General features: G+C 42.6%; 1 protein-coding gene across 15 annotated transcripts in view; it reads right to left on the reverse strand.

Moving 5' to 3' along the window:
- Positions 1–8150: 8150 nt before the first annotated feature.
- The window catches only part of DLGAP1 (DLG associated protein 1), a gene marked incomplete at its 5' end in the record, with an annotated part of 616937 nt that continues 599051 nt past the window's right edge, over positions 8151–26036 (reverse strand). For 12 of the 15 annotated variants that reach the window (XM_081097407.1, XM_081097406.1, XM_081097403.1 and 9 more), the window contains 3 exons: positions 8151–9550; positions 12280–12432; positions 16829–16920. In XM_081097407.1, coding sequence (XP_080953533.1) covers positions 9341–9550; positions 12280–12432; positions 16829–16920 — 455 coding nt within the window. In that variant the 3' untranslated portion in view covers positions 8151–9340. Of the gene's footprint in view, positions 9551–11934; positions 12433–16828; positions 16921–26036 lie in introns of those variants that run through there. The other 3 variants (XM_081097398.1, XM_081097405.1, XM_081097404.1) reach the window with 1 other exon arrangement.

A 26036-nucleotide genomic window follows, 5' to 3' on the forward strand; every position in this document is an offset into this window, starting at 1 on the left:
CCCCTTCTTTTTTTAAAGCCAACTAGAAGATGCCTAGATTTCTTGTTGTTGTATTTTGTTTTTAATACTCACCTGAGGATATTTTCTCCATTGATTTCTTGAGAGAGTGGAAGGGAGGGAGGAAAGGGGAGAAAGAGAGAGAAACATCAACATGAGAGAGACACCTTGATTGGTTGTCTCCCAAAAGGGCCCCTACCTGGACTGGGGAACCTGCAACCGAGCTACATGCCCTTGACGGGAATCAAACCCTTGAACCTTCAGTCCACAGGCCAACCCTGTAACCACTGATTGTATTTTTAAGTATGGCTCTGAATTTACTTATGAATGCCTTGTTTCTTTGTTTTGCAAAAATAGGTGCTAAAACTCATACATGTTTGGTGATTCCCACCTCACCTTGATTTCCACCTCAATTGGCAATATTTGAAAACAAAAGTTCATGTCTATTTGTCTAGGAATATAACCTATAGACACATTTCCATATGTACTGAAGATACATTGTAAAATGATTTTCACTACAGATTTTGTTTGTCATAGCAAGCAGTGGAAACGGCCTAAATGCCCATCAATAAATGGGGGGGGAGGGGGAGAACTAAGTAATGTCTAATGGTCATCCATAAAACAGAATGCTGTGGAGCCACTGAGGATAGTAGGTGGACCATAATGTTCTGAAATAATACATTACTAACTTTTTTAAATGGTGGGGAAAATGGCAGATAAGTTGCTTTGTCTTGCACAAATCACACACATATAAATAAAGAGTTTGGAGTTATATTGGATTCAAATATTAGCTCTGCCACTTACCAATGACCCTGCAATACTCCTTAATCTCTCAGTAACTTATTGTTATGACTGTCTCATAGGGTTATGGAATGCACATAAAAGAGTGCAGCCAGGGCACAAGGTACTTTCTCAGTAAATGTAAACATGTAATGATGGTGGTGATGATGACAGTGAACATTTGAGCGCTTACCATGTGCCAGGCACTCACTGTGTTAATATATATATTTGAAATATGTTTTTATTGACTTTATAGAGAGGAAGGGAGAGGGAGAGAGAGAAACATCAATTGGCTGCCTTCTACATGACCCCTACTGGGGATGGAGCCCACAACCTGGGCATGTGCTTACCAGGAATTAAACCGGCAACCTTCTGGTGCATGGGTTGACATTTAACCAACTCACCCACACTGGCCAGGGCAAGAGCTTTATATAGATTTATTTAATCCTTTCAATAGCCCTGTAAGTATTGGTTTCATCCTAATTGTACAGATAGGGGAGCTGAGGTACAGAATGGTTAAGTAACTTGCCCCAAAGACACAGCTAGTAAGTGGTGAAGGTAGGATTCAAACACCGGCAGTCTGGCCCCGTAACCTGAGCTCTTTCTCACTTACAGAATAGCCCTGCCCCTGCTGGACAGTCAGGCCCACTCATGGCACAATTTTGAGGCTGAGGAGAGGGTCAGTCCAGTGTCTCAGAGAAATGCTGGCAACACAGGGTGTCCCCAAAATGTATACACACTTTGAATGATTACAAAGGCAGTGTTTATTAAAATACATTTCATTTTCAAAATGTAAGAGAATCACCTGTTAAAGTGTGTGTTTGCATTTTTGGGGGACATCCTGTAATTGTAAATGTCTTCTAAGAGTATGGCAATGCTTTCCTACCGAACCCCAAGTCAGAATAGTACAATCAGAATGACACCTGGGTGTTTCTGTTGGGGGGTGTGGGGACGTTTCTCTTTGCCTTGGTTTTCTCCCATCTGGATCCTCTCTGCTCACAGATCTGGGGTCACAGACAGAAACCGGGTGGGAAATTCTTCACTTTGGGCTGAAGCCAACAGGGATCATGGTGAGCGAGTATGTGGGTGTGTGTGTGCGTGTGTGGAGACCTGTCTTTACTGTATGTATTATCTAATAAACACATTTAAATACCAAGAGGATGGAGGACTTTCCCTCTTTCGTAAGGATCCTTTGGTGACTCCCTTCTCATAATGACTTCTCTTGGAAGAGTATGTCAAGTTTTTCAGGGCAGTCAAGATGTCATATATTCTTTAGGGAAGCATTTCCTTAATATTGAACCCATATTCTCTAGTTGGATTTTTCACCCAATTCTAATGTGTTGCCTTTGCTAGAAGAAAGCTGGTCCTTGGCCTCCTTATGGCCTATCTGAAAGTGAAGTGCCCTTGAGCACAATTACACCATGACTCAGCCACTGACAGATCCTGAATAGTCCGATGCCAAAACATCTTGGGTCCGCGTTAGCAGCGTGTTTTACTTTCTTTCTTTACCTTCAGACTTACTCAGACTTGTCTGAATATTTATTCCTCACTTCACTGCTAGTCACAAGTGTTCATTCAGTTTGGAAATCCTCATTTTCCTGGGCTAACCTCTCTCCACTGTTCCAATTTTCCAAACTATTGATCAATTTTTCACTCTCTCTGTGAAGACTTCATTTTGAACAACCTGCTGGTCAAGGGATCCTTGGTGCACCAACCCAAGCCAGGACAAAAAGACATCAGCATCCTGAAAAAGATCCCCCTTCAATCGTCTCTGACTCATTGCCTTGCTGACTATCATAAGGAACAATCCCAGAGCCCTTGAGTTGCTCTTTCCCCTTTGTCAAGCTCAACGTTGGAAGTGCCACGCTCACCAAGGCCTCCCGGACACTGCTTCTGTAGGGACCAGGCTGCAGAGAACAGAAAAGATTGGCCCCGGCCAGGGAAGGCAGTAAAGGCAGCGAGGCTCTCTTCCCTGCGCAAGCCAGGGAGAGGGGTGGCTCTCAATGAATGTGTTCCATTAAATCAAACCAGAAAGGAATCCAAGGGTAAGTTATTCAACCTCTCTCCTTCTCACCTGTGTTTAAGATCTGCCTTTGAAATCTGCTTCTCACACTTGGAATTATAGACAGACCCTGCATCGGCTGAGGTTGCAAAGAACCTTATTCTAGAAAGGAAATGGTGTGACACAGCTGGGAGTTTTAAAAGTGTCACTGACAGCCCAGCCAGTGTGGCTCTGTTGGTTGAGCATCATCCTATGCACCAAAAGGTTGCTGAGGTTGCCAGTTCACTTCCTGGTCAGGGCACATATCAGGTTGTGAGTTTGACCCCCCAGTCAGGGCACATACAGATGGCAACCAATCAATGTTTCTATCTCTCTCCCTCCCTTTCTCTCTCTAAACGTGTCACCATGTCATCGGGTGAGGATTAAAGAGATTTTTTTAAAAACCCTTAAGAGGGTTTTTTAGTGTTATTGACTGACAGAAGTAAACATCGCCCATAGAAAGAGATTAACCCTAAAACCAAAACCCTTAAAAATAGGTCCTCCTTTTTTCAGTTAGTAGAATATCATTCTTTTAATCTGGAGAGATGTTTAGAATGCACTGAATGGGCCATCCACAGTATTATTATCTAACCCCTTAGATGTTTCTCCTTACTTTTCATAATTGAAACTGCTGGTGGGATTGGGCTTGAAAGCCCTCAAAACAAGGAAGGCAGCCCTAACCGGTTTGGCTCAGTGGGTAGAGCACCAGCCTGCGGACTGCAGGGTCCCAGGTTCGATTCTGGTCAAGGGCATGTACCTTGGTTGCGGGCACATTCCCAGTAGAGGTTGTGCAGGAGGCAGCTGATTGATGTTTCTCTCTCATCAATGTTTCTAACTCTCTACCCCTCTCCCTTCCTCTCTGTAAAAAATCAAGAAAATGTATTAAAAACAAACAAACAAAAAACAAGGAAGGTATCATTAATTGATGGCTATGTGTCCAAATCTCAGAAGGCTAGCTCTGGGGGAATATTTTCTCTTTGTAGAGCATTGGCCTCCAGCAGCAGTGAAAGCATTAGAAAAGCTACCGAACCTATAATTGTTGTTCATAACCTCCTCCTTAGGGTCAACAGGAAGAATGCATTTCCCACCGATGTTACAGAAGGGAAAATCGAAGCTCTATTGTTACCCCCTTCCTCCTTTCCAAGGTGAAAGGGAGAGTTGTTCTATGGATGAATCTCTTTATTGAGACCTCAATAGAAGCTCCCTCATGGTGTTGATTTACCTATCAAGTAATCTGAAAGGAGGAAACTAGCAGATCCTTCTCACAGAAGGCAGGCTAGAAATGTGAAGAGGAGAATGGCAGTCTTCATCTGTACTAGTGAAAACATTTGGTGCATCGAATAGCAACAGTTCACTAAACATCAGTGAGCACAGTGTTTCAGGATTGCAAGGATAAACTGAAAACTACAGCAGAGCTTGACTTCTGGTGTTTGTTAAAACACTTTCTTGCTTTCAGGCATTTTTTTATAAAGTCAGGCTTGGGCTCGTTTTCACAGAAGACATGGAGATAATGCATTGATGTGGCTCCACGGGGACCCAGGAGTCAGCAATGGCACCGGGCTTCACATTCTTGTGGTTATCTGCTGATGGCTTCCCGGGGCCAGCAGTGAGCCCTGAGGAAACATGTGGACCAGGAAGCAGGAAGCTATTTTCTCTCTCTGCTTCAGGGGAGATGATGAGTGCTTTGCAGAGGAATGTAAGACCTACAGTATTCTGTAAACTTCTACTAATACGTGAGTTAGGACCCTGAGACAGTTTTCAAACAGGGCCACTAGTTTCTGTTTGTACAAGGAGTGGACCTAACCTTGTCTTAGCAGCTGAAAGTCAAACAGCCAGCAAACCTGAGGTCAATTTCAGCACCTTTAGGGTCTACAGTGGCATCCGAGAATGAACACATTCAGACACTGTAATTTTTCAATGTCATTTATTTAAACCAAAATCCATTTATATTTTCAATGGGGGGGGGGGGATTTCAAAGATATAAAAATATATTCATATTCAGAACAAACAACTTTGTTCAATTTCAATAAAAAATGAAACTACATTTTTTTTGGGGGGGGGTGAACCCTGTAACATGGGAAATTGCTTCACTGAAATTCAAATTTCCACATGCAAAAACTAACTCATTTTGTTTGGGGATTGACTGAAATGGTTAAGGAGCCCAATAAAACAAAATAATTAATTTGTCAGGCCCTGGATGCGTAGCTCGGTTGGTTAGAGTGTCATCCTGATATGCCAAGGTTAGGGTTTGATTCCTGGTCAGGGCACATACAAGAATCAACCAATGAATGCATAACAAGTGGAACAACAAATATCTCTCTCTCTCTCTCTCTCTCTCTCTCTCTCTCTCTCTCCCTCCCTCAAATCAATAAATAAAAACTTAAAAAATAATTTGTTAAAGGCGAACACTGTAATCACAGTTGAGACTTTGGGAATAGTCAGTGCATGAACAAAGTAATAAGACCTTTGCTGCCTCATGAGGATCCAGCCACTTCAAACTCTTGAAGCTGTTTCAAAAGTACGTTGTGTGTTATTTTGGTGACTGGCATGGTTTTGCTTATGTATAAAAATCAGAAAAAGTGGCTTATCTGCTTAACAGTTTCCAAGTTTGTTGCATCTAAGGTGGATGGGTTTGTCCAAGAACGTGGTGGGGAGGAAGCACTGTGGATATAGGTTTCTTCAGAGCTGCAGCATTTTCAGATTATTGCAAGTTCACTTCATAAAATACTGCAATTTACTTTCTTTTTTGATAAATCTGTATTTTTATGTATATGGAGTCAGGTTTGTGGATATAACCTATCTAAACCCCAGACAAAATCAACAGTGACAAATAATTACCAATGTTAAATGTTGGAAGCACGATAGAGACCCCACTGAAGGCTGAATGAAGGCTTGAACTTGGGACTCAGATCTATTCCTTAATAATTATGTCACACCGGGCAAATCACTAAACCAGTGAGCACAGTTTTTCAGTACCGCAAGGATAAATTGAGAACCGCAAAGCATTATTCTGACCTTTCTTACCCTGGCAGACTGTGTAGAAAACAAAATTGATGAAATGTTTGCAAAGAAATTCAAGTGGCTGAGATATATACAGAGCTGCACAAGTTTGAGAGGCTAATAACTGCTTTCATAAAATATACAGCTTTTGACTTGACACTTTGACCTGTGTGTGATCATCATGGTAACGTGACTTTTAGTTTTCAGTAGTTCAGTCCCTTCTGTGGGATACAAGGTCTACCCCCTGGCTCAACAGGGACTAGCACTGCGTGCTGTTACGATGAAAGCTACAAGGAGGTGCTTCTTTATTGCTTAATTATTCCCCCCCCAAAGGCAATTACTTATATCTTGGAAGAAGCAGGACTCTGTAGTGAAGACATGCAGACCTGAAAGCAGTGCATTAATTATTTTATTAATTTCATCTTTTTACATTATGGGAAACATTCATCTATTTACAATTTTTTTGTTCACACACAATCTAAGTAGATAAGCCTATGAAATTCCAATTCATAAATCCATAAAAATGTTCCCCATCCCTCCATCAGAAGGCTTTCAAATGAATCTTTTTTTTTCCAAACCAAAATAATTTTTAAAAATTACATTTGGGAATTCAGATATGCTAGTGATTTACATTCCAGTTATTTAAAATATGCATCTAGACATGTTTTAAAAAAGAAATGGTAAATTCACAAGGATAAGGCTTAAATTAAAGTGGTAATGCACAGTAAAACATTAAGGAAACATCTATAAATAACAGAAATATATTACAAATAAATTAGTTCTATTTACCATTTCAAATATTAAAAATCTTTAATCCATTTCTTCATCTCTCTTTACAAAAAGGTTATGTGAATTGTATGGAAACAACTGCAAAAAATATAATAAATACTTAATTTCTTTGAACTTTTTTTGATGCGGGAGACAAACTTCTTTTTTAATGCCCCCCTCCCCAAGAAAATGCCCAAACATCTTTGTACCAAAGTTAAACAAAATAAGTAATTTTTCAGGGTACATACATTTTCCATTATGAACTAAGAAACATTTCTACAAATACATCAAAAAGAACAATGTAACAAAGGTTATGCTCATGGATGTCAATTAAAGGGGGCAAGTGGTTAACAAGCCGCTTGATGTGGGGTCACGTTTTAACATCAATAATTAGCTCTTTATAAAGTGTTTGTACAATTTGTGATTTGAAGGAAGGCAAAGGTCATGATGCCTGTAGGCATTTAGCTAAAAGATTTAAAATTCTTACCAAAAATAGCTTATGAATATACAAATACCGCTCACACGGACAAGATAAATAGGACTTCTCTTGTCTCTCTTTAAAATATCCTGGGCTAAACCAGTTTCCAAAGAAAATATTGTAGGATGATCTGGAATCTTATTAGAAATCTATTTCTTACTCCAAATCGTATCTCTACCTCAGGGCACAGAGCTGTTGTTGAGAACATGGGTTTTCCAATGGATACCTCTTCCTTCACGTTAATCTGGGAGTTCCACGTCATTTGCAGGACTGAATGTGACCATAGGCTACCCAAGGTGGCAGTTGGCCTTACTTGATGCAAATTTTGTGTGACCTTCCACTGCTGCTAGAAAGTAAATAAAAGATGTATTCTTTTTAGAACCAGCAACACCTGAAGCTCAAAATCTCTGTATGCTCCAATTTTACAAAGCACACAAGGTGCTTTGTTCACCCTAGTTAAAAGTTTGTTTTGAGATAAGTTAGTAGCCCTTGTAAACCACAGCAGTAAACATTTGTGCCCTGTTTATAAAGATAGCTCAAAGCATCGATGGCTCTGAGAGGTAGCGAATTCCCTAGTGGTTTTTGAATATGTCCATGAAAATAGTTGTTGCCAGAACCCATCACCTCTCTTAATTTCAGAAATAAAATTAAATTAGCACCTGGCGATGCGAGTGTGTTTTTTGAAAAAGCTTCTCTGGTGCAAGCGTATTTGATGTATGTTTTTAGAAGTCTTTCATTTTTCAATGGTAATTTCTAATACTTTAGGGTGGGAGCTGGACGTAAAACGCCAGTGATACTTTAAGATCCCCATATTCTAAATGTATTGACTGCTATGAATAAGGGCATTTACGAAGAACTTCAGCAAAGTGCAGACTGCCCATCCAGCATGACTAAAAATGTCAATCAACATTCTCTGCCAAAAGCCTGGGTATCTTTCAGTGTTTGTGCGTCGTGACTGTTCCCTCTCCTTGTGGTTGCTGAACCTTGCAAGTCAAATTTTTCTCACTACCTGGGACTTCAAGAGGAGTGGCAGCTCTTTGGAATGAGGCATGTCTATTGGGGTAGAAAATTTATTTTGTTGGGTTGACGTGGGACAAAATCCTTATGCTAGGGGTTGATCGGACTCTATGGAATAGTAGTGAGAGAAGACTAAAGGAAGAGATATGTCAGCAATATGAACTAACAGGTTAAAAGAGATGGCCGTATAGCATTCAAGGGGATGATGGGAAAATCCAAACGCTTCTCCGAAAACCACCTGGCTGCCATGTAGAGCGCTTCAGAAGCAGATGTGTACGTATACAGGTGTGTTAGGTAGGCTCCCCAGGATGGACACTAACAAATTAATAGAACCAACACTTTCCCCATTTAAGACCCTACTGCACAACAATATAATATACATAACACAATAAAGGTTGATGAAACATTTCAGGTCTAATTGTTTTTTAAACAATAGAACAAAAAAAAATCCCTATGTATATCTTAAACTCTCAGTGCTTCCTTTGCCTTGCCTTTCTTCATTTTATTGCCTTTCAGAATAGATTAATTTCCCTGAAAGAGCGAATTTACAATCTTCTGCTGATTGAAACATTTGAAGCAGTGATTGATGAAGCATCAGTGAGGCAGTTTGTGCAGCTGTGAGCGGCGCCGGTACTCCCAGCGGCCGCAGATTTTGCTTCTCCCTTCCCCACTACACATCCAGGTCCCCCACCCCCAGCCCAGCTCGGTCCCCTCTTGGTTTGTCACTCATGGATTCCGGTGAGATGGCGTGATTTCTGAGGTGGAAATAAAGTGCTCCATCTGCTTTGCAAAATAATAACCATTGGGGAATAAAGGGGGTCGGAGCCCTAGTTCCTTTCACGTGGAAGACGGTTAAGTCCCAAAGGATCCCCCGTGATACTGGATTTCTGAAATACCCTACGGTTTTATATTGCTGAGCTCTAGGGACACACTAGCTTGAGAGAACTGAGGATGGCGGTGGCTTAAAGGGGCTATCTCTACACAGGTGCTTGGTTTTGCCAAGAAAAGAAAGGGCTGCCTATCCGGATGAGGCAGGTGGCGCATCAGTACAGGTGGCGAAGCTCGGTGAATAACATAGGCCAACTGGTCCGGGCAGAGGGGTGCCTGGGGGGCGGCTCCTGCAAGATGGACCACGACACCGCGACAGCGGGAGTCCCTGGGCTCAGAGACGGACGGGCTCGGAGGCGGAGGGGGCCGGGGGAGGCGGCGGGCGGGTCGGCGGGTCCTGGGGTGCCGCCGCGGGGGCGCGCCCGGGCGCCTCAGAGCCGGGTCTGCGCCTCGGGGATGTAGATCTCGATGCTCTCGGCGCTCTCGGTGGCCGAGTTCTGGCGGACGGACGCGGCGCGCCTGGCGGCCATCAGGCGCTTGCGGGCCTCCTGGCGCTGCGAGCTCTCCAGCGAGCGCTCCCGGATCAGCGGCGCGGGGCCCTTCGCCGGCTTCTTTGGCACTGGAGGAGGGGCCCTTCTCTCCTGATCAAAGCAGAAGGTTCAGGACATTACACAGCTTCTCAGGACAAGCGTGGGGGAAACTGGGATAGGTCAGTAGTTAGAACACACTTTTTTCTTTTTCTTTTTTAACCTAGGGGTGGTTAGTTCTGATCTGCACACTGCATATAACTTTTTCTTCATTTTTCTGGTTTGGGTATTCAAAAGATGCAGGGGGAAAAAATATACCGGTAAGCTTAAGGCCAAGGGTGAGGCTGGACTGCAGAACTAGGTCTCTCCAAAGAAAGGCTGCGGGGACTTAAAGGCCCCCTGCTGAAAGGCTGCGCACCCGGCACGTTTAGTGGTTCTCGCTGGAGGCTTCAGACCCCTCCGGCGGCCAGAGATGGGCAAGGGTTGCAGCGGCAGCAGCAACAGCAGCAGCTTAGAATTCTGCACCCCCTCTAAGGAGGCGAGGCAGCTGCTGTGAGCTGGGTTCAGAGTTTAAAAGCATCACCGCCCTCTCCCCAGACCCACCCAAGCCTAAATAGCCAAATGAGGAGGAAGAGACGATAAGACTGTGTTCCTTTAGCTTTGTAGATGCCTCAGTGAGTTACGCCCGTTTGCACACCACACACAAACACACAGCAATATACATTCCAGGGTCACCCTGGAGGGAAGACATGGGTAATTCCTACACTCTCAGCTCCAAAACGGCTCTAAAACATCCTGCTGGGATGGCACTCCGGGGCCCAGAGAGCTATTCCAATCATAGGGACAGACATTGTGAGAACTTAACACGGGACTGAAAGAGTTCACCTGCCTTAGCAACAGCAAACTATAAAACAGGTATTTTTAAATGCCATTGCAAAGACAAAAGCCACTCATGACTTCAGTAGAAAAAAAAAAAATGCCAGTGGGAAAGAAGGAAATCTAGACCAGAAAGGATTCTTATGAAAAGGATGATAAACTGAGGCTGCGAAATGGTCCATGTGAATGTTTTCATTTTAAATAAAATACCCTCGGTCCTTGTAAATAAATGTGAAGTGTGTCATAAATGTGAAAAGTATCTTAAAGTGTAGAGTCTATGATTCTCCAAAGCGCATTCCTTGTGCCTTAACACTCATGCTGGTCACAGTGGTCCCTCCTTGCTGGCATGGGTGGAGCCTAGTTAAACTTATCACAGTGGAGTGGGGCCCGCAGGCAGTGTAAGGGAGTCTGGGTGGCCCAGAGGACAGAAAAGGAAGCACAGAACGCAGACAGTATTCTGCCAACTCTGATTGTGCTCATTCATTTTTTTCCCCCCCTAAAGTGCATGGGATGATGAAAAGCTCTGATCATGGACAAAGTGTGTAAGGATTTAGAAATCAAGTTAACTAATGATTTACTGTGCGAATGTCAATAGTTACATATATCATTTCTTAGCATCACTCAGTTTGGACATTTAAAAATCTTCATTGTTGAACAACTTCATGTATATTTTTAAAAGTATGAATACTGATCATTTTCAGTCATATTTTCCTATTTGTGTACATTATATATTTTAACAATAATTTTTTAAAAATCAACAAGTGGGAAATTAGATGGATGTGTGTGTACATCTGTAGTGGTTTTTTAAAAAAATAAGAACAATTCAAAAGCTTATCTAGCTGACAATTTTAAACACAGATTTAAAAAAACAAGCTAGCTTAAGTGCACATGTTTGGCTTCCCAAGTGGGAGGCCACATATACACCAATGGTACTTTGATGCTTAACACTAAACCCTCAGGTTGACGGGTGACAGAATTGGAAATTAGGGATAGGATGATAGTGTTGCTTTCCTGTCCCCTGGGACTGGATTTCTCCTGGGAGCCCACTGACCCTGAGAATCCTGATACTATGGGCAGCAACAGAATGGACTGGATTGCCATGAGCTCTCTGATAGGTGAGGAGATCTGAAAAGGTCAGGGCCACCAGTGCTTCAGGGGAATAACCGTGAGTCATTTTTGTAGTTGAATCTCTTGGAACTATTTGACCTCAGGCCAGAGGAAAGCAAAACATTACAAAAGTGGTGCTTGACAGCCCAGCCTAGGGAGGACATTGTATACCTGTGTGAGCCTGGTGGGACCACCATAGTCCAATGTGACAATTGTAATTTATAAATTAAAGTAAAAAATTTGAGTCTTTATTTCTAAACGGCTGCATGAGGAACCCAGTGAGCAATATTCCCCAAGGCAAATAAACCAAAAGTAAGCTCTTTTATAAAGGAAAAAGTCCAACATTTTTGATTACTGTGAAACTCGATGGTGTGTATATTTTTAGACTTGAACAACAGTGGTTTCTTTATTCCTATATTTATGAAAGGATTATCAAAGTCAGTTAGCTTTCAGGGCTTATTTTCCTCAGAAACACATCCTAGGGCTGTAAGGAAGTTGAACTCTTGCTCTATGTAATCATGCACTGAATATGTCATTTATTTTAGTTTAAAAAGCAAAATGGAGGCAGTTCCTTCCAGTGACTAAAATGGTTTAACTTAAAGTTTAATTAACAAAAAAAAAGCCACATTCCCAATTTTCCAATTCACAAAGACAGGTTTTTCTTTAAAAATATGCCTGAAACATATTACAGATAATATCCCAAATGATTACTATGTAAACATTGTCATTACAATGAAATTAGTATGATGTCAGCTCCATTTCACATTGTAAACAGCAAGACTGAATGCAGAAGCCTATTTAGACTGTCCAATGTTTGTGCAGGTTTTTAAATGAACCATACAAAATCTACATTGTTCTACCTTCTTGTCAAGAGGATCCATCTGTTTCCAATTATTGGCCTTTAACTGATGGAGTTCATCAAATTTCATACTAATATTTTCTATGGACAACTGCAGCATGTCCCAGAACCCCGCCAAATCCTGGGAGGTGGGCCTTGGATGAGCATTAGGGTTCTGTACAGAGAAAGAAGAATATTCATGCTTTAGAGGCGATCCATGACAACAAGCACAGGGCCAAAGTAACATTTTCAAATACTTCAAACAACAGAAGGAGAGTGAGTTCCTTTTGGTTTTCAGATAAAAGTGGTAATTTTATAGTAATTTATAAATGGTTATTTAAAAAATTATACTTTCAGCTCTACTGAGGTATAATTGACAAATAATAATGACATTTAAAATGTACAGTATGATAATTTGATATACATTGTGAAAGAATTCCCTCCATCAAGTTAAGTAACACATCCATTACCTCACATATTTACCTTTTAAAAAAATGTTTGGTGAGAACATTAAGTTCTACTCTCTCAGTGAATTTCAGTTATACAGTACAGTGTTACCAACTATAATCAACATGTTATACATTAGATCCTCAGACATATTTATCTCCTAACTGAAAGTTTATACCCTTTTACCAGCTTTCTCCCTATTTTTTCCACCCCTCAGCCCTCAGCAACCACTTTTCTATTCTGTTTCTATGAGCTTGACTTTTTTTGTTTTAGAGGCAACTACAAATGGTAATTTATATACACATCCATTTGACTTTCAAATGCCGAGGTTGTAAAACTCTTCTTTTGTAATGCAACATCAATCAGTACAAAGTATGGGGAGAGTAATCATTTGAAAATCCAGAATGTATGATCTACAATAAGATGCATATAAAATACCATATTTAAATGAAAATACCATCTTTGAAAAAAGTACAGTATATTAGAGTTGATATTTGACTACCTGCTACCTAACTTATTCAGAGAACAGATACATAATCTAAAATATGATTTGTTTTAATACTAATGTTGAGTGAAATACTAGGGAAGACAGATGAGGAGTAATAAAATATATGTTTAACACTTAAGATGCTATAAATATAGGAAGTCATTTATCATATAAATACTTTGGCAAAATCATTTGGAAATGAATTTGTTTCAAACCAGCGGTTCTCAACCTGTGGGTCGCGACCCCCTTGGTGGTCGAACGACCCTTTCACAGGGGTCGCCTAAGACCATCCTGCATATCAGATATTTACATTACGATTCATAACAGTAGCAACATTACAGTTATGAAGTAGCAACGAAAATAATTTTATGGTTGGGTCACAACATGAGGAACTGTATTTAAAGGGCCAGAAGGTTGAGAACCACTGTTAAACTGACCGTAACATAATATGGCAAATGTGGGAACACATATCTACACATACACAAAGAGTCCATAGTGATCCATTTGCTAGATAATATTGAACAATCTTTGGTATTTAAGGGTTGGCTTTCTTTGCCTCCATCCACATGTCCTTCCAAGTACTAGAAAGTATGAACCACAAATTATTATGATCTAAGACAGAAAAAACATAACTAAGAGAATGAAGGTGCCATGCTCATTGTTAATCACTACCTGCAGTAGTGGCTAAAGCATTAGATTGGTGGGAGCTGCCGTATGTCAGATGTTTATAGCTGGGGTCAGTTTTGGTTACCTCTAAGTATTCAGGCAACTAAGACTGTGAGACCTTATGCTGTATAATAACTTGAGGCCAGTTTCTTCTTTTAAAACCAACCCTCATAAGAAATGATATCAGAATTTCAGAATGTGTAAGGTCAGTGACCATCAAAATTAATGGGTTGGAAAGAACTTTTTAGCCCTTTGAATGAATTAGCATTATTTGTCTAGACTCAAAATAAATACAAGTAAAGATGTTTTTATAAACTTATAGTTCTAAAACTACCCATAGTTCTGAAATTCATTGGAAGAAGTAAATTCTAAAGTTTGTAAGCATTTGGTTCAGTATTAAATCTGTGCTAATGACACCTGAATTAATGAGTTTCTCTATAACATTTTGATTTAGTGAACTAAAAAAAAAAATGTTTCTAAATATCTAGGGTCAGAAAGACAGATAATAGTTTGGACAAAGTACCTCTCAAATGGAGTTTATGGTCTCACAATATATTTCCTTATCTTATTGATGATCAAAAACTAAATTGCTCATATTCTGGAGTTCACTAAAGTCTTTTAGGTCATAAGCTCCATTGGCTAAATTGTTTCAGTGCACCAGTGCATGACATGATAGTTCAATAGGCAGAGTTATTTTTGACTCTGTATATTGGGCAACTTGTTCCCTCCTCACCAGAAACCTCTTTGCCCCCATATCATGAAAGAGATAGAAGAGGAAGCAGAGAGAAAGAGTTCAGGCACCCAGCCAGTCTCTGAATCAGTGGGTCATGTGACATCTCATGCACAAGAAGAAGTTGTAGTACTAGCCTTAGTCTGAACCAGGCCACTTAGGGTTCAGAGATGGTAAAGAGTGTAAAAAGATGAGGGGGGGGTTGGGTTCCTTGGTTTAGTTTTACTGGGGAAAAAGTAACTCTCATCCATTCATTCTATGCCTGAGAGTCTAGATAATGTGTGGGTGTTCAAGTGTTCCCTTTGTCAGAGTAAGAACTCAAGACAGGAGAACTGGGTCTGGATGTGACTAATCTTAATGTCATTCTTATGCAGCTTTGTAGACCTAAATAATGCCACTACCAGGTCACCATGCTTCCTGCTGCAGAGGAGGGAGAGCTGACTGGTCAGCCTCAGGTCCCTCCACCAGGGTAAGAATGCAGCTCCAGTTCTAGGGGATAAGTAGGGTGGTGGGTGGATTTACAGGGATTGAGGTCAAAGAGACTGAGGTTTGAATCTTGGTGCAGCCTCTTACCATGTGGCCCTGGTCAAGTTACGTAGCCTTTCCATGCCCATTTTTCTCAACCATAAAACCATCATAGAAATAATGTCACAAGCTGCTCCATAAGGTCTGACACAGTGGGCTCTTGACCTTCCTTCCTGGGACATGGTTTGACCGGCCATCAATGGCCCTTGGCCCACAGTGTGGTTCCGCTTCCGTCTACCTCTAACATGCTTCTCATGTTTTGCCACCTAAGTTCTTCTAGTGGCCAAGGAATGTGAGCCCATTAGGAGCTAGGAATCATCAAAAGATGGCTTTAACAAGGTTAACCTTTCCTGGATATCTGCAAAATTTTCAAAACGTTTTGTCTGCAATTTGATCTTCAAAATCTGCATAATATTAGTATTCTACTACATAATATACTTGCCTGTAGTATAATTCTTTAAAAAGGCATGCTCTGTGCCCTGCACTGTGTACACATTGGGCTCCAGGTATCTAGCAATCATTTTGAGAAGTATAGCTTTATGCGTGCTTTTTTACATTTAAAGAACAAAGAATCATGTTAATTAAGATGTGTGACACATTACCAAGTTCACGAATTAGCGGGAATTCTGTACCTGGTATGAAGTGAAGCTCAATAAAGTATTTGTGGTAGTCACTTATCAATACATTTACTAATACATATTATCTTATAATCCAGAATAGAATTTCTGGGAAGGTGAAAGAAGGATCAGGTAATTTTTGCTGAGGGAAGGGAAGACAAATTATAGATGGGAGGATGGTGAGTAGGAGGGAAGAGATAGCTCCAAAGGAAGATCTCAAAAAGAAAGGCCTGGTGCAGAGGGATGGAAGAGTACTAACGTTTGCATGCTTCCTGTTTTTTCTTGGCCGAGTCCTGTCTAGATAAATCCTTTTCAGTCTTTATTTGTCCTTGTTAACAAGAAGATGTGGTTAAAACTCTGAAATCATAGTTTGGGCCAATTAGATTGCATATAAGAATGTTTTTGCTTTCAACAAGATAAACAAGTTGCTTTTCATTATCTTTGTTTTAGACCCAGCCTGACCAACAATTGGCCAATAAAAACTATTCTGTGGAATGACTGTAGAGCTGGTAGTAGTTTTTAAAAAGGGCATATGTGAGTGAGGAAGCGCTTGCCCCTGTATTAAAATGTTGCTGGCAGTGGTGCTTTTGTGCCTGTTTTGCTTTATTTTGTTCTGGTATGTCTAAGAAGGATCCATGTGTCTCAGGGAGATCAAATCTACACTTTGTGATGCCCTTCACCTCTGGCCCTTGAATTAAAACAGAGAACTCTGATAAGGATATATGAACTGATGGCTATTTCAGAAAGAAACTCATTATCCAAAATGGTTTTCTGTAATATTATTTTTGAAATACCATGTGGTCCCTATTTTGGTAAGAATAATGAAATCAGAGATGCCATGTGAAAGCCAGGAGAATGGGGATTTTTCAGTTACCATAGAGCAGGAGATGGAATTTTAAATTAGTTGGGTTTTTTCTTCTATGATTTTTTAAGCATGAAAGTATTTTTAATTTTAAGAGCAGATAATAAGATTCATCAGAAAACTCTATTCCAAGAGAGTCCAATGGGCCTTGACTTGGTTCAAAATCAGGCCAATCTTGATAACACACTCTTCTCATGGTACTAGCAGGAAAGGGGAGTGATGGGGAATGTTACCTACCAGGTTTTCTTCACACAGTTCTCTGAACTGGTAGAATTTCTGGGCCATGAGAAGTTGGGCACTGCCCACTGCCGTTCGGATTTTCCCTAGAACTGAAAAGAGCAAACATACAAGGAGTTTACACATTATGTCTCATTGCTGAGATTTGGTCTGGCAAAGCAAAGAGGAAGTTATGCTGCAATAATTGGGGAAAACAGCACACACACAGTGCTCACACACACGTGCACACAGCCCAATCGTGGTCGTTACTCCGCTGGTCTATGTAACAGAGGCTCCTAGGTTAAAGCATAAAATCAACTGAGGGAAAAACACGTGCTCATCATGCATATTTCTCAGGGATCACAGCGTTTTCCACCACAGCACTGGACGCTACCAAGAGAAGAGGCAAACGGTTTTGTTTTGCTTTTTCCTTTTACTGCAAGGATGAATTGCAAGTGTTTGCCCGTATAGTTATGGATTTACTTGTGTCAGCAATCCGGGTCTGCCAGTTTGTTTGTTTTTTTAACCCAAATCCAAACACAAGAAAAGCCATCCTGTCTCGGAGGGGGACCCCTTGGCACTCACCATGTTCCAGCCATAGCTTTCATTATTTTTCCGGAGCTCTGCCTCTGGTACTGTCAGGAAAGAGCCACTGGCCAGTGGAAAGACTTTCTAAGGAGTGAACATTTTCAGACTGTTGCCTGGGGAACGCCAGCCCCGTCCCAGCTTTTCCACTCCACAGCCCAATGTTATTGTTAACGTGGGTTTAATTCCCTCTGCACGGTGCTGAAACCCTGCCCCTTTGCAAGCCACTTCTTGCCTTCTGTGCAGTCTAAGGCGAGAACCTTTCAACCGACGGGCGTGCTGAGACCGGGCGGGGCGCTGCACGGAGCGGTCCTCAGGTCTGCATTGTCCCAAGGCTCTCCCTCCAGCCGGTGGGGACCAGGGCACAGCTGCACTGCTGGAGCCCTGCCACCAGGCAGCTCTCAACACGCCCTCCCTGCCGGGAAGGAAGGGGAGAAGGCACCCTGCTTGCTCATAGGAAACCAGAGGGGGCACGTCTCAAAGTGCACTTGGCCTGCTCAGAAACCCTCCCGGGGAGGCACAGTATAGGACTGAAGCAATGGTTTTGCTGTGGTTTTGTTATGGGTGTGCAGAGCCTGAGACTCAGAGTGGGATCAGGTCTCCCTTCCTTGACCTCATTCCTCACAAAGTCTGAGGAGAAGGAAACAGAAGAAAAAGAAACTTCATTTTGGCCCCGGGTTTTCTAGAAATCTGCTTCTGTTTAAAACTGCCAGGCTAGCCAATGGTTTGTAATGCACATTAGTCATGGGCACTCCTCTAATAGTTCAGCATTCCCACACACATAACTCAGGGCGATGACGAACTCTCCAATATGTCACCAGTCACGCCAAACAGCTGAAGTGCAGGAATTCGCCTACTCAGTGATAGCGAGGGGCCGCCCTGGACAGTCGACTGGCAGCTATTGCTCAGGGCGAAGTTTTTACTTCTTTCCAATTTGCTTACACTCTTTTGAGATGGCTAGTCCCTTCCTCTCTGACGGATTGATCGGTTGTTGGAGGCCTCCTCTCCCTTTCTCAACACTCCAAAAGCAGAGGGACAGCATATGCAGACACAGGCGCACCACAGTAGTTAAGAATTCAGGCCCTGAGTAGGCCAAGGGTTCTGGCTCCAACACTGAGAGCAGCCACGTCCTGGACAGTCACTTAATCTGTTTTCTCACATGTAAAATGGAGCAATGGGTACCTATTTGTAGGGTTGTTGTTAAAGTTGAAAGCGGTACTATATGCGAACTGTTTAGGTCAGTGTCTGACCTATAGCAAGCACTCAATAAATGCATATTATCACCTAGGGCCAGGACATTGCACTTCCTCTAACTGTGAGCCCCACACAGAGTAGAGGAAACAAACCAAAGTCTGGATGATCCCTGGTTGCCTGGGATGGGTGTGTGCGTTGATGACCTGTCCTAGAGCTGAGACAGGTCTGAGAAGGCACTTCCTAAGTGAACACGTGGCTTTAGGCCAACTCCGAGGTTCCTGAATTATCTTGCTGAAGGGGAGGATTCTGACACCAGCAATTTTCAGAATGAATCATGGGAGATTAGATCTAATACCTAAGTCTCCAATGGGCTGCCTGGGATCGCTTAGCTCCAGGCAACTGGCATAGAAACTCAAACAATTCTGATGTTCCTCAAACTTTGCACTAAGATTCTCACTTACAGCCGAATACCTGCGCTAAGTAATAGACTACCATAAGAGTAGCTAAGACGGTGATTCTCCAGTGAGGAGAAAGAAGTGCTCCAAACAGTCATCCAGGCAACACCCAACCGTGGTGGGTAGGACTAACTCGGATTTCTTCTCAAGGAAAACAAGGGACATCTTTCTTCATTCAGTATGGTTTGGCCAGAACCCTAGATTTGGAGCAAAAATACCTGGGGTGGAGTGTGGTCCTTCTGTTTCCCAGGTTTTTGCCATCATGTTCCTTGAGTGGAAATGTCTTACTGGCTCCAGGATTATTCGCATTTCCTGGGTCCAAGGGATGGTCTTTTCTGGGCCCAGGGTAGGGAGATGACGATTTGGGTCAGGAGGGAAATATGAACCGGGAGGGCGTGGGACAAGCAGATGATAGCTCATACTTCTCTGACCTCCATGCTTTTTTTTTTCTTTTGCTTTTTTTAAATATATTTTATTTTTTACAGAGAGGAAGGGAGAGGGATAGAGAGTTAGAAACATCGATGAGAGAGAAACATCGATCAGCTGCCTCCTGCACACCCCCTACTGGGGATGTGCCCGCAACCAAGGTACGTGCCCTTGACGGGAATCGAACCTGGGACCCTTCAGTCCGCAGGCCGACGCTCTATCCACTGAGCCAAACCAGGTAGGGCGCATGCTTTCTTTTTCAGAGAATTAAAAATTCATTTTAATTTTTAAGGAAGAAGTTCTAATGAAGTTTGTTCCGTTTTGTTTGTCCACTAGACACAAACTTGGTGTGATAACTCTTTTCTCCTGGAAGTAAATTTCATATTTGTTACAGATGCCTTAAGGAAGTACAAAACTAATAAACAGCATGTGGTAAACATCAGTGGAAATAAACACTAGGGAAAATAAAGCTGAATGCTGGTAAAGAAATGAGATAAAGAAGAGCCATTATAATGTTATTTAGAAACTACTCTAAAACATTCCATACCATCCTTCAGCAGAGTGCAAAGAAAAGACTTTGATCAGGGATTCTAAGAAAAGAAGTATAAGGGAGCAACAGAAACTAAGCTGTGGGCTTTCCCCATGTGTATAAAACAGCCCACCCTGGTATTAGAAAGTTCTGGAAGAGGCCTAGAGATAGTGCATCTTTCCAGGGTTTGCCTTGCATCTCACTATTTTACTGTAGCATGGCAGCAGTTAACTTCATAGGGTTGGCCTGGCCCTCAGGGACATGGCCAAGAAAGCCAGAGGAGCCTAAAAGTGTGGGGTCTATGCAAAAGCGGGTGGGCAAGGCCAACCTTCAAATTATGTTTTCATGGAGCAGGACAGTCCTTGTGGGTTCTGGGAATTCAATCATTCATTCATTCAGCAAATATTTATTAAGGGCACACGATGTGCTAGGCACTGTACTGGATGGTAGGATATGGTGATAAGATAAAGCCTTGCCCTCGTGGATTACATTCTGGTGAGGGATAGTGGGAGAGACTGTGAAACAGAAAAACAAGACTTAAAGGTTTGGGATTTGCTAGATGACTTGAAGTGATCAGATGGAGCTGAGTATGATTGAGCAATTCAAAGGACAGTGAATTCCTTAAATGGTGGTTAGAGAACATTCCGTCTTCTTGGTCTCTCTTAAGAAATGGAAAACAAACAAATAAACAAACAAACAAACAAATAAAAACCACGGTTTGAGATGGTATCAGTTGCAATATGAAAATGGACTCTGGACTAAACAGCATGTTGTATAATTTTATTTATTGATTTTTTTTTGGTTGATTGATTTAAAAGAGAGGAAGAGAGCCGAAACTGGTTTGACTCAGTGGATAGAGCATCAGCCTGGGGACTGAAAGGTCCCAGGTTCGATTCCGGTCAAGGGCATGTACCTGGGTTGCCGGCACATCCCCAATAGGAGATTAGCAGGAGGCAGCCGATCGATGTTTCTCTCTCATCGATGTTTCTAACTCTCTCTATCTCTCTCCCTTCTTCTCTGTAAAAAATCATTAAAATATATTTAAAAAAAAAAAAAGAGAGGAAGAGAGATTTGTTGTTCCACTTATTTATGCATTCATTCATTCATGTATGCGCCCTGATCGGGGTTCAAACCTGCAACCTTTGGCATGTTTGAACGATGCTCTAACCAACTGAGCCACCCAGCCAAGGCAACAGCTTGTTTTAGTAGTCATCATTTGAAAATGCCACTGTTTTTTATTTGGAAAAAAATTAAAATACATGAAAGTAGAAAGGGCAAAATGGCAAACATCTATGTATATGTTCTTCCCTAAAGAAACAATTTTTAAAAATGCACTTCTTAATTTGTGTTTCTTTTCTTCTCTCTCTCTCTCTCTGCAATGAAATAAAGCCCTACAGATAAAGTATACGCCACTTCTGTCCCGTTAGCCTCCCTTCAAGAAGAAACCACTGGACTAGACAAACAGTCCAGCCTATCCCTGAGTTTATGAAGGTTTTCCCCCTCGTCCTAGAAAGGTGACAGCTAAGGGTCGTTGGAGTGTAAACGAGAGAGCGATAGTCGGGGGCAAATCCACTGGCACAGTTGAGACCCCACAGCTTAAGGCAGCAGACTGTCTGAAGTCAGATGGGAGGTTTCCAGCCTGTGCTGCGCCAGGGGGAAGATGTGCTGCTGGGGTTCCATTTAGTTGGTTTCCTTCACACTCTGGTCCATACAGTCTTTCCAGATTGCTCACCCTGTATGTAGTTGACAATTTTTACCTCCCATCTCCCTTAAGGCACATTCCAGAATAATGATCTTTGCTGCATACCCAAGCATGACATTCAACCATGAGTTATACTATCTATTTGTGTAATAGTTCATCATATAATACGCCTTGCCTTGCTGTGTCACTCTTTTTATATCGGTAAGTCTGCTTCTCCCCAGGGGTTTTATTAGCACCTGCCAGTGCATTTTTATATCCCTTTCTCCCTTTCCTTTCCTCCCAGCTCCTTGGTTAGTCTAGCCTTCAATGGAAGTACAGGACAACAGCCATAAACACTGTTGAACTAAATTCCTTCTATTTAAAAAGTGGGCCCTAACCGGTTTGGTTCAGTGGATAGAGCGTCGGCCTGCGGACTCAAGGGTCCCAGGTTCGATTCCGGTCAAGGGCATGTACCGTGGTTGAGGGCACATCCCCAGTGGGGAGTGTGCAGGAGGCAGCTGATCGGTGTTTCTCTCTCAACGATGTTTCTAACTCTCTATCCCTCTCCCTTCCTCTCTGTAAAAAAACCAATAAAATATATTTTTTAAAAAGTGGGTACCTTTTTATTAACTCTCCCATTTATAATGCTAGAAACCTCTCAGCCCACAACAGATGGCTATCACTGTTTGTTCCAGCAAAATTCTATTTATCTTATTACCTTGTATTTCAAAGCATTTTCACACGCACAACTAATTTGATCCTCCTAGGACCCGGTGAGGCAGGGCAGATATAATTTCATTTGGAAAATTTGGGCCCAAACGAAGACGTGCCTTCCCCGGGTCCCCACAGTTCTGGATCCCTGTCTTCTCACTTCTGGTCCAGTTGTGTTCCTTTCTCTCAACACTTATTGAAAACTAGGCCTGAAACTCCTAAAGTGAAGCTATTTGATGGTGATTTCTTTCATTTATCAACACTTTCTAGGTGGTACACGTGGATAGAAGGGCAATGGCTATGACAAGTCAAGGGGTGGGGGTGGGGGGAATTTAAAGAAGTTCAGCAGCCCAAGCCCGATGGGAGAGCAAAGCACATCTCCGCTAAGTCATTGTCACACAAAGGAATTTCAGCTGTGAAAACAATGGAGAAACCGGGGAGGATCACTTGAAAGGGATGGTGGTGTAAGGTTCAAATTTTGGTGTTTCTTTTAAAGAATATACATGTAATGAGAAGCAGAGAAAGACTATTTTGGGTGTGGGGGTCTTTTGTGAGAGCTATGATTTTAAATCTCTTGGCTACATTCAGTCAAAACCCCAGATATTTAAAAGATGTTATACCTACCCCCCCACCAACCTCCCGGAGTGACTTTTTTTGGTTGGGGGACAAGAAGGGGGTAAAAAAAGCACAGGAGTAAAGGTAATGAACCGTTCCTTTTAACCCACAAGCGAATCCGTGACAAAGCTGCACAGAGTTTAGTGTGCTGTGGTAGCAGAGTGAAAAAGGACTGTTTCTTTTGGGGAAATGCCTGACGTTTTGCTGAGTCAAAATCAGTATTTCAAATCCTCAGGCATAATTAATACATGCATTCTTTTTTTTTATATTTTATTGATTTTTTACAGAGAGGAAGGGAGAGAGATAGAGAGTTAGAAACATCGATCAGCTGCCTCCTGCACATCTCCTACTGGGGATGTGCCCGCAACCCAGGTACATGCCCTTGACCGGAATCGAACCTGGGACCTTTCAGTCCGCAGGCCGACGCTCTATCCACTGAGCCAAACCGGTTTTGGCAATATATGCATTCTTTAAAAACATATATATATATATATATATATATATATATATATATATAACTTATTTATTTTTAGAGAGAGAGGAAGGGAGAGAGGGAGAGGGAGAAACATCAGTGTGAGAGAGACGCATCAGTTGCCTCCCACACATGCCCCCACCAGGGCCAGGGGTGGAACCTGCAACCCAGGTACATGCCCTTGACCCAGAATTGAACCCGTGACCTTTTGGAGCTCAGGCTAACACTCTAACCACTGAGCATGCTGGCCAGGGCAGAGGTTTGCTTTCATTAAGGGAGCTGGAGCAGCCTCTTATCTCATAATTTTAATGCTTGAGACTGTTCCACGGTTCCCTATCATCCACGGGATAAGCAGAAACTCCCTTTAATGGCTTGCAGACAAGGCCCACCTGCCCAGCCTGACCTCTGCCCACTCTCTCGGTGCTTTGGGCCCCCAGGTCCCCAAATCCAAAGCTGCCTCTCTCCTCAGTGTCTTTGCTCAGGCTGCACACTAAACCGGGGATGCCTCCTGCCTTGGTGCCTACCCACCCTTCCCCTCGCCTGTCGCTCAGGTGTACCTCCTGCAGAAAGCCCTATCTCCTTTCACACCCCCCCCCCCCCCCCCCCGCAATGCTCCTCGAATTCCCATGCACATCTCCGTCTTTTCCCTTCCCACGTGCTTCCCAGCATCATCTATTTATAGGTCATACTTTCTAACCAAAGGAGACCAGCCCTTCATGGCATAGACTGTGCCCACAAAACATGTTTCAAAATTAACTGACTCATCTACAAACTTTATGTTAACCAGAAAAATACATTAACTGCAACATTCCAGGCCTTGACTATTCTGATTCTTTAAGGTTTTAGCAGGTCTAAAGTTATAGTCTTGATGAATTCATTAGTAATATAGTCTTGGCTGGACTATTCCTCTCTGGTTTCTCTTATACTGTTTGTGCTGACTTAGGCTGGACGAGCCAAGCCATTTTTGAATAAGTTGGATATAACTGTGTGTGAATTAAACCTTTTTATCCTCAGGTTTTGAGTTCTTTGTACTCCCCTGGCTTTTCTCTCTCTCTCAATGTTGTAAACGTTATGGGTAAAGGAGGAAAAAGGAATTTTTAAAAAGTGGGTCAACCCACTTATTTTAAAGTCCCGTGGATTCGTCCGACTGAATCTGTGTGACTGCCTGTGGGGATTATCCATGTGGAGTCATTCTTATTTACGAGTGTGACCTCGTGGGACAGAATTTCTCCAACCAACTGGCCAGCTGCTTCTCAACAGTCCTGACCCAGAGCTGCTGGGGGCAACAGGTCTCCACAGAAAACGTGGATGTTTCCTTCCCGGCTGACAGGGGCTGCTCTGCATTTAACCAGAGTGCTTTCCTTTTATTTATTTATTTTGTAGCTGAAACTTGATGGCTAATGAACAAAGAGGGAGATTCACAAGTAGAAATTTTCCCATAGATGAAAACCAGGGCTTCCACAGAGGTAAAACACGGTGGTGGTGGTGGTTGGCAGCGGGGGTGGGGGGGGTGGGGGGGGTGCTGTTTTGTTTGTAAAGAGCAAGTTTTCAAGAACTCAGCTAATTTTACTTTTTTCTCCCCAGTTCCTACTCCAGGAGTCTTACTCGTGAAAGGTGGTTACGCTCCAACCCCTATTTCAATTTACATCAGCATGGAAAAAGTAGTAACATCATACGCATCACATAGTTAACTACAAGTTTTGAACCTTTGAAAGCTGAAGGAAATGAAGTTAGTTAGCATTTCCTTTGGTAACAGAGAAGAAAAGAACGCAATGCTGTGTTTGAAGTCCATTGTAATTATATTCCACAGAAACAGTTATTGTTAGAGAGCTTGCTCCATGAGTCAGCCCCTCTCTCTGTCCTCTCCGCCTCGCTGCCGTGCAGGAAGGAGGGCACTCATTCCTGTCTGGAATGATGGGCACAGCGCTGGCCGAGGGAGCAGGAGAGCTGGTCCAGGCCTGGTTCTGCCTTCAGCTTGCCATGACTTCACCTCGTCATGCCTCAGCGCTCCCCTCAGCCTGGAGACCACCCCCAGGGAAACACACCCACAGAGGCATGCTCTGTAATGTCCTCTTTGTGCCCAGGGCAATGCAAAGCAAAATGAACTGAGCATTCTACATTCTAGAAAGTGAAACATAAGTCACATTACACACTGTTTCCTTCTTATTACTTTCACTTCCTCCTCAGTCACTAATTTCAGGTTGGCCAGACCTTGAAAAAAAAAATATAGTGTGTGTGTGTGTGTGTGTGTGTGTGTGTGTGTGTGTGGTCGGGAGGAAGGGGAGGGACCTTTTGAAGGCTACTCCAAAAGTAAGATGAGACTAAAACAGAAAGTAGCTAGGATGCACCACCCACCTCTGCCGGCTTAGAAATACACAGGGGCCTGAGGCAGATGAGTTGCAGAAACCATGAGGGCTGCTCTGCCTGCCACCCACTGTTTCACAGGCTGCAGGGCCATGCCACAGGCGACACCGAGCAGAGCGAGCCTGGCGATGGCACCGATAGACGGTCACAATGATGACTGTGCACAGCTTCCGTAACTCAACCTGAAACCGGGCAAA

This window comes from Myotis nattereri (assembly GCF_964212035.1).
Source record: "Myotis nattereri genome assembly, chromosome: 8".
NCBI classification, from domain to species: Eukaryota; Metazoa; Chordata; class Mammalia; order Chiroptera; family Vespertilionidae; genus Myotis; species Myotis nattereri.